The sequence below is a fragment of the Vitis riparia genome, chromosome 17, assembly GCF_004353265.1.
Source record: "Vitis riparia cultivar Riparia Gloire de Montpellier isolate 1030 chromosome 17, EGFV_Vit.rip_1.0, whole genome shotgun sequence".
NCBI lineage: Eukaryota > Viridiplantae > Streptophyta > Magnoliopsida > Vitales > Vitaceae > Vitis > Vitis riparia.
In genome coordinates, this window is record NC_048447.1 from 14,387,402 (window position 1) to 14,397,418 (window position 10,017).

General features: G+C 32.3%; 1 protein-coding gene across 1 annotated transcript; it reads right to left on the reverse strand.

Moving 5' to 3' along the window:
* Positions 1 to 7,641: 7,641 nt before the first annotated feature.
* LOC117904947 (homeobox-leucine zipper protein ATHB-52-like) lies at positions 7,642 to 8,493 on the reverse strand. Its single transcript, XM_034817778.1, has one exon. The coding sequence runs from the start codon at positions 8,432 to 8,434 to the stop codon at positions 7,919 to 7,921; it is 516 nt and encodes a 171-aa protein (XP_034673669.1). The 5' UTR covers positions 8,435 to 8,493; the 3' UTR covers positions 7,642 to 7,918.
* Positions 8,494 to 10,017: the final 1,524 nt, after the last annotated feature.

Genomic DNA, 10,017 nt, shown 5'->3' on the forward strand with positions numbered 1-10,017 from the left:
CCCCCCCCCCCCCCCCGCTTCATATAAAAAATGTATAAAAATGAGGAAAGAGCAAAGAGGAATGCTTCAATATTAAGACCGTTACATGAATATAGAGGATTTTTATATATAATATATGGTTTTCTTGAAATAGATGATGAAGGCATTGGCGGGGGGCCGGGGGCATCGACTCTGGGTAGACACGTACATGCCATATGACTCAGAGGGAAGAGATTTCAGGATAGAAAGCATTAGAATAAAGGCCAAAGAAGAGACGTCTCGTGAATGAGATTAGGACACAAATCATGATAGGGTGAAGACCATTTAAGAGGAGGTGTGTCTTGTTGGAGGTGCATGACTGTACTCTGTACTATGCACATGTGGGTGGTTCCAAACTTCAGACGCGTAATCGACACCTATGGGACTGGGAAGAACCCCATTCAACTCCCTTCCCTCCTTTACCTCAAATAAGCCTTCTACAGTTCTACTCCATTCACGTGTTGCACAACAAATCCTAGCATTATTAAAGGCTTTAACTTTTGTCTGCTAATTATCTTTTGTTTGTCTTGGTCCTTGGAACTCGTCTATTGGTTTTAAAATTCTTTGAATGGAATAAATGAGACAAGAATCACCAGCATAGATTCAACTTCTACTTAATTATTAATCTTAGCTATATATATTATTGGTTGAATTTGGATTGAGGTGTTCAACACCTGTATATCTTCAATGTCAAGTACCTTCCTACATAAATTAGTGTTATCTTGAAGGTGGAAAAATGTCTTTTGTAGCACGACTCCTATTATTTTTACCACCTTTTAATAAATTAATAATAAAAGTGGTGGTGCAAGAAATATTATCATACTTTATAAATAGTTATATTTAATATGATTACAATCCCTATACGAAATTATGAATAAATTAATAATTTAGCATTCTTTATATAAGATAAGGAAGATATAAAATCTTACATTTTAATTAATTTTATTTTCTATAAATTAATTTACGATCATCTTGATGTCATATTTGTTGCAAATTTTGCCCAATTGGGTTAAGCCCTTCACCATCCATTCTTTCAAATTAATGAAATATAAGGCTCCCAAGTTACATTCTAAAATGTCCAAAAATCTCAATCAGTTGTTTTAATGACCAATTTTCTCATTTTAAGTCATAAATGAAACTACGAAGTCAATAACCATACTTATGTTTTCAGAAAAAGAAGAAAACATACTCTTCACTTTTTTATTTTCAATGAGAGGGAGTTCTTATATAAAAGGAGAAAAAAAATAATTTTTTTTTAATAGTAGCCGTTTTTAAGTAGTTTTAAAACTCTTAGAAACTGCTCCATTTATTTCTCTCATTCATTAGGGCAGTTCGGTCAACCCACTTGGGCAACCAAACCCAACTCCAACACAAATGATAAGGATTTCATAACTACCATAAGATTACATTTGATTCCCAAAACATTTGAGGGAAAATGCAAGAAAAAAAATAGAGGAAAAGGTGAAGGAGTTAAGAAAAAAAATTGATTTAAAATTAATGAATTACTCTTATATACATTTCAAACTCATTTAATTTATTTTAATTTTTTCTATATAATTAAATTATTTTAAAATGCATAAGTTTTTTTATCAATTTTAATTACATTTAATTTTTTTATATTTCATAATAAAATCAAGTATAAGAAAATCATTTTTCTTTAATACTTTCTTAAAAGTTAAAACCTAACATAGTATAAACATTTCTTATTTCCTTGATTCTAATTTACTCTCTCTAACAGATAAATGAGGCATGGTTTTATTTTTTTTTCCTCTCATTCTCATTTGTTTTGTTCTATAAACCCTAAAAATCAAGATCTCTTGGGATCATATGATTTTCTTGTGGGTTTTGTAATAATAAGTATTAGGAAATTTACTTTTTCAATTATGTTGGTTTTTGAAGTTTGTATTTTTTTTTAAATTTGAGTGAGTTAAGGGTTTTCAAATTTTTATTTTTTCAAAAATGAGGTTTTTAAAATTTTGGATTACAATTGGTTCTTGGAAATCACAAGTTATCAAAATTAGAGTGTTTGAATGTGCTTGAGTATGAAAATATGGTTTTTATTAAAACAAGAAAATTAAAATAAGTTTTCATGTGAAACAATACTTCATCTCATTTGTGAAAAAAAAAAAAAGAATTAAAATAATTTGATTTACCTTCTATGTTTTGCAATCTTAAAATGATTACGTTCACTCCGAACATAACGAACCTCAATGTTACATGAAATTGACCTAAAAAGGATCTTCGATCTTGATTAGTCCTTTATGATACCTACTTTGATCTTCCTTAGCTCTATATCATTGAGTTGCATAGTTTCTTCTTGATTCATAAAAAATTATCTTCTTTTCTATATACTTGAAATTAAATGTTATACCAAAAGCCTTATTTTGTTATTATTAAAATTTAGAGTTAGCCAAATCTTGAGCTACCAATATCAACTTGTATATATTTTTTTTTCTAGGAAAAATTGGAATAAGGTGTAATAGGATCAAAATATTTGAAAAAAATAAAACAGATTTTGTATTTTTTTTAATACAAAAGATTAAAATATGTTTTATTTAAGATAATGACACTAATCACTAAAAATTAAAATTTTTATTGAATAATAAAAAAATTATTTAATAAAGATAAAATACTACCAAAGCAAATAAATTGTCAATAATTAAATAACCTTCTAATATTATCTATGAATCCTTGAAATAATCCCTCTTAGAAGATTCAAAAAAACACATGAAGATGATGAAATTAAATAAAAACATAAAAAAATAAATAATTAAAATCTTAGTTTGCCCATGATTTGGAAAATGTCTTTTTCAGCTTTGATAATTTTCTATTTCTAATTTCTAAATTTTTTTCCTAATTTTTTTCTTGAAAATATGTTTGATTAAGAAAATAGAAAATTGTCTTTGGGGAATAAAATTTGTTAATCTTACCCGGCTTTAAGTTTTCATTAATTGATGTAAAAAAAATGGTGAAAATAGATATAATCTTATTTGATGATATATTATATGTTATGTGATTTACATATTTGGATTCTAGCTATATTAGGTAATCACCCTCGTAAGGTGATGGTTACTTTTTGCAAATTATAACAAATATTAATTATCATGAATGTAAGAGAAATAAGTAACAATATAATAAAAATAATAAATGATAATTGCATATAAATAACGAGAGGAAGGAAGAAAGAAATGTACATTTGTTAGTTTAACAAGTATTTATAATTTTTCTCAAGAAATATCTTACTTTTCAGTTCCTTAAATGATATCTCGTACTTGACAAATATTAAATAATACCTCTTATTTAGATTTTTCTTTCAAATGATACTTAGCATTTTGAGCTTACCTCATAAGATTTACAAGAAATGAATATCAAAGTACAAATCCCTAATGTACAATTTTTTTAGCTTGAACACAATGCATTTAAAATATTTTTAAGATTCAAAAAATGATTATATAATAGTTTGGAACTTTTTACTAATTTATAAATTATAGAGTTTTTATATAGAAGTTAAAGCTTTAGAAAACCTAAATAAATAAGCCTTATTTTTTTTTTAAATTCTAAAACATTATAATTAGCTTGAAAAATTAGGAAAAGTGCTTAAAAATAAAATAAAATTTTAAATTTTAGGATGTAGTGGAAAAAAAAAGTTTATTTATTTATTTTTAGTTTTCATTAGTCAAATAAAAAGTAATTTCCTTTCTAAAAAAATTATTAAAAAACCAAACAACCATTATAAGACCAATATTAAATGGGTTTCAACAAAATATTACATAGATATAAAATAATTTTAAAAAATATATTAATTTTTTAACAGAAAAGGTGAAAAGTCAATTTGATCCTCCAATACCTTATGCCAACTTTCTCCTTTTTGATTTTTTTCCCTCTTTAACACAATGTTTAAGTATTTTAAACGTTAAACAATGAATATTAAAAAGAAACATCAGGAAAAGTGAATTTCAAATTCTCCTTCAAACCAAACAACCCTGTGCTGCCTAATTTATCTAAACCCAACGCCTGATTTGGATGGATTAGAATTTAGAATTGACCTGAATTGGATCAAACCTTCCCCACTAATGCCCCCCTCGAGTCAACTGCAAGTGTCATTACATAAAACAGTTGAAGTCGAATGACGAGAGGCATGATGATGATCATTGAAATTGGACAGCCTCCCTCTAATCATTGACTATTCCCCCTGATCATCTACGTCACCTTTAATTTTATCCCATCAATACCGCCATGCCGCCATGCTCCCATGCAGATTCACATCATCACCACCATCATCATTCATTGTTTCAGTCAGCTTAGAATGGGGTTGGTGTAGTGTGGACTGTGGAAGCCCATAAATTCAAATAGTAAGAGGCCCGTGAGCTCTTTGGGCTTTTTCATTGTTTTGGTGCCTATCTTGGAGCATGTATTTGAGTTTACTTGGTCAACCTATTTAACCTATTTACTTAATCCTGTCAAAATGATTCATTTTATGAACCAACCCATTTATTACTCGTTTGACCCATACAAATTTATTGATTTTAAAAATATTTATGAATATTATATAGTTAAAAAAATAAAATTGTATATATTTTATTGTAAAGATTAATAGTATTTTATAATTAAAAAATGTAAATAAAATAAAAAACAATGGTAAAATTAAAATTTTAATTTACTTTCTATATTATAATTAAAATTAAATAATTAAATTAATTAGGATTTTAAAAAAATAATACTTGAAAGTTAAAGCAATTAAAAGTATTTTAAAATAATATATTTTTAAATTTTAAATATGTTAAATGGGTTGTAATTATTTTAATAAATTTAAAGAGTTAGAATTTGTTAATGGGTTATTTGTGTCAATTCAAACATAATCCAACTTATGTATTAAATGGGTTAGATGGATTATGTCATGTTAATTCTTGTAATAAATATGTCATGTTCGATGTCAAATCATTTTAAATTGGTATAAAGCAAATTGTATTTGTCCTTGGTACTTGAAATTGTATTGAAATTGAGCAAATTTTAACTATCGATAATCTAAACATAATACCAAACATGACCCACGGCTATCCTTACTTGGTACTTGGGAATTCCAACAATGAAAATTCAACCCCAAGAATACACTTTTTAGGAAAGTGCCTAAGGACATTAAGGGTTGTAAGAGGACGAATTATCCATCGCATCAAGTTTTAGAATTTTCTTTCAATAGCTAAGATATACAAAATCTTAATTAGTTTATCAAAACTCATCTTATCTACTCAACCCCATTCCTTGATAGACGGCTTGTTCCTTGATAGACGGCTTGATGAGATGGCGATGTACTAGCTTCTTTTGACAAGGATCTTTGTCCTTGCACTTACAATGGCTTGAGACACACATTAACACTATTTGTTAATATTAACCCACCCCTCAATGATCTTAAAGCCACCATACTTCAATCCTAAACAAAAATATCTTTTTTAGGATAATTTGAAACTAATAGAAGAACAATATCTCCCAAACCCTAAGATCAAAGCCATATTTGAGGTTTAAGATGGCATAACCCATTAGGATGTAGTAGAAATTGAAATTACAATAAATTGGATGGACTTGACAAAATGAGAAAAAAATCTCATCTAATGACAAGGAGGAGAAACCATAGGCAAGCATATAATTGTTGGGATATAGAAAAAATCTCCTCTCTGGCTAATTTATGGGGTTTCACAACGAAACCAATAAGGATGAAAAGTTGACATTTACACAGATAGACATAGAGAAGACATTCCTAAACCATTGAAAATTAGAAAATCATCTTCTTCATCCTCTAAAGGTGATGTGGACAAAGACTAGGGATGACAACCCCGCTCCGCTCCACCCCTAATGGGACGGGGTTTAAATTTAATAAACGAGTTTGGGACGGGTATGAGATATTTTTTTTAAACCCAGGGCGGGTTCGGGTATTGCTTCATCCCGTCCTACCCTGTCCCATTTACATATAAAATTAATTTTAATTTTAATTTTAAAATTAATTTAATTTAAAATTTTATTTTACTATTTTTAATATATAGATAATAAAAAATTTTAATAAAATAAGTTATAAAAAATATAATAATTTTATTATTTATAAAATATATTTATTTTAATGTAATTAAAAAATTTTAAAGTAATTAAAAAAAAAAAAAAAAAAACTAAACGAGGTGGGGCAGGGCGGGTATGGGAATTTCCCATACCCGCCCCGAATTCCCATACCCGCCCCGCCTCATTTCAGTTTTTAAACGGAATGGGGATGAGAATTGTTTTTAATAAACAGGGTGAGGTTGGGATGGGGGCGACCCGTCCCCGTTGCCATTCCTAACAAAGACTCCTTATTTGAAACCCTGATATGTTCTCTTTACTTTCTTTCTACTCAAATCTTATAGGGATTTTAGGGAGTTTAGGTTGATCCTTCTCCTTAGACATCTATAAACAAGTCCTAAAACATGACACAAAAATTTGAAGAACAAAAACTAAAAATCTAAGGGGCTTGTAAAAATTTCCTTAGACACTATTATAAAGGGCCTAAGATTCAACCTTGAAATCCAATAAAGAAAGGGGGTAATTAAGAACCCAAATTGCCCTATTCCCTGGTAAAGTTTGGGTTTTTTGAACAACGGGTTGGTGAAAAAGGAAAATAAAAGTAGAATCATAGAAGGTTTGCCTTTTAAGCACAAAAGAGAGAGCTCAAGAATCAGGAATACAACACTTCCCGTTGTTTGCAAGAGATCTAGAATTCAACAATGGATAGAATTGTTGCATTTACCAATAAGGTTTCAGAGTGGAACTCTTGGGGAAGAGTTTGTTCTATACATACACAAAGGCCTATATTTTTTTAAATAAGCAACCAACTTTGTTCCATTAACATCCTCTACAAAGAGCCACCTCTGTTTTTTGAAATTATGAGCTTATTTTGCGGAATTCTTTAAAAATTATAGCCCCGCATGCTTGAACAGTTGTTATCTACCCACTTGGTTCTATAAAAAGAGTCACCTCCCAACAAAAAATTCTATACTTTTTATCCCCTTTATTTCTATTTTAAAAAGAGAAGTCTGAAAGTGAGAACACAGGAAAAGTTATAGAGGGTCTGATGTACTTCTTGCTTCCTTTTATATTTCCCTTCCCTTATCCTTTTCCTCCAACCCTAAAAAAACAGATCCATGTATAAATTTGAATTGTGGAATTGTGGATATATAGAAGGGGCTCGATCGTGTGCTAATCTGAGTCCATGATGAGCCTGTGCCTCTGCAGAAGTTTGGGTTATGTAGTAGGGGCAACTCGTCTTAGCAAAACTCAGGTGAGTCAGGTCCTTTGCGATGGGCTCCATGCGGATTTGCTCCGGATGTGCTTCAACTTGTCCTCAAAAACGTTGACCCCCTGCCAGTGTCCGGACCCATTACTATGGCCCAACTATATGCCTCTCTATTCTTCACAAGGCTAATAGATTTACACTTATTATATGGTCAATGAATCGCAAGTGGGGTTGATCTATCCTAAATGCAGACAACCAAATTGGTTGCATCCACTGCACCCCATTAAGACCTTTCAAGTCATACACATACTAGACTAGGACATTGAAACAACCACCTTCATGCATTATCTCACAATAAACAAACACAAAAATAAATTAAAAATCAGATTCTCCAAAACCATATGTTATTTTCACAGCAAGAACGCCACTACTACCCATTAACTTTTGCGATGAGAACTGTCTGGCCAAAAAAGTATGGAAACATAAATTTTCATTAGCACGCTCTATGTACAAACTACAAACGTGGTCTTTTATGGAATTCTGCTGTAATGCTACCGTACATAGTTCAAACTCTAATCAACATTCGCAGAAACCTCGAGTGGGGAACAGTTGCCACATAGATTATTCTTACTGTGCTTGAAGATAATATCAAGTGAAGAGACCATGGCTATCATCAGACTTTGGAAACTGATCTCCGCCACCGATTAAACAAGCATAGAGTTCCTTGTCCAGGCCGAGTTTGGAGTCCCCGAGTAAGCTCGAGCTGCCATCTTCATCACAAGAGGTTGAGAGAGAAGTAAGAGTAGAGTAAGTTACGTTGCAAGAAAGTAAGACTTCATGGGCCTTTTGCAACTCTTGCTTCAGCCTATCAACTTCTTTCTCAAGCTTCCTCTTATCTCCCAATGCAGCGTCCAGCCTTAGCTGGAGGGCGTTGTACTCGAGCTCAAGGCTCTGATTTTTCCACCGGGCTCGCTTGTTTTGATACCAAATCGCAACTTGCCGTGGTGGGATGCCGAGTTCTTGGGCCAGCTGGAGCTTGCGGTCGGAATCAAGCTTGTTGTTCAAGTCGAAGCTTGTTTCCAGGAGTCTTACCTGGTCTTTGGTGAGCCTTTTCTTGCTGAATTTGGGTTGGTGTTTTCGGGCTTGGGATTGGAAGAAATCCATCTCATGAAATTTGAGGAAGTGGTTATTGGGACCGAAAGCCTGAAACCTGAGAGGCTTTATAGGGGTTCTGTGTCTGAAACTTGGGATAAGAAGGAAGGTTGGGGGCCTGGGGCTGCTGACTTCGTTTTCATGCATGCACCCCCACTGGTCACGTGGGTACGGCCCACATTGATTGATTGGAACTCTTGAAGTAACAACTCTCCTCCTTTCTTTTTGGGTTTCAAGAATTCATCTAAAATATTTACCCAATCCTTGCTTACTTAACTATAATATTCATATTTTTCCGACAAAATAGCATGCCATTCCCAAATAATTGAGATCAAAAGTTTCATTTCCTGTGGATTGTTTCAGGTTTCTACTGCGGTTTATTGTTGGAAAATCATGACTAACTTTCATACATATGCCCCTTTGTGGTATATATAGATATATAGTAGAATTATGCACCCTTATTTTCGACCTTCACTTAAATGATTGTTCAGTATCCAGCTAGCTGGCATGACTGATTCCACGGCCATCAATACAGAAAGAAGTCAAAATTGCAGGAATCCCAGAGAAAAGATGAGTTGGGTCAGACATGTTGAAAAGAAGGGACACTTAATGTCGATGGGATGAATTCAATCGCTCATACTATTCCTTGACATTTCACACTGAATTGACTTGTCTTGGCCTTTTCTATTTCCAGCCAATTCCCATTCGTTTCACAACCGATCAAACTCATACATAGGAACTAATCCTGATGCCCAACGTCACTCCTTCAAGTCAAACTACAGCAACTATACATTGATCATGAACACACAACAGCAGGACAACATAGCAGTCCAAATAGGAACCAAAGGCACTACTGGAGACGTTTGAGTCATTGGAAAATCACGAGATCATGTCGTATGGATAGGTTGCATTGCTTCCCTACTCCAGTGTCTCCATTGGGTGTTGGACCTCGTGTTCACGTCCACTTGTGGGGTACGTACGCCTCTGGGTGTTTCATGATTCACACCAAATTATAGTGTCAGGTTCAGGGTTTAATTCAACCCTGCTAGCCACAGTTTATTGGCCTTTGGCTTTCACTGGAAAGTGCATGAACATGGCTACAGAAAATATGTCCAATCTTTATATTCTAGCTAGCTCCAAGCTGAGATATATTATTTGAGTTGGGTGTACATATAAAAAGGTTTGATGTGCCACTTTAATTGAGATTTAAGACTCTGTCGAGCATATGTTTGGGATAATTGAAGATGGAAATAGTCTTTTGTCCATATCAACCTAATTTTTAGGCTCAAATACACCGTACTTTTCCTTTCTTCCCATAAAAAAGACAAAGACACCATCAATTATGTTGTGTTACCTTCCATTATTTTGGACTTGAATCCACGTATGGGTTATTTTGCTAATTTTCAATATAATGTACACATCCCAAAAATTAAAACCTTCTAAAATGGCAAAATGCTAGTCATGACTGGGTTGGGAATCCCTGAAAACTGAAAAGTTATCGCTAGTTAAGCAAACATTTGGAAGAGGAATATGAAAAGAGAAAGTCAAAGAATTTAAACCAAAAAAAATTCAGTCTAGTGTGCAATAAATTTGCA

Coding starts and splice junctions, on each gene's coding strand:
- LOC117904947 (XM_034817778.1), bottom strand. CDS start 8,434: ATGGATTTCTTCCAATCCCAAGCCCGAAAACACCAACCCAAATTCAGC.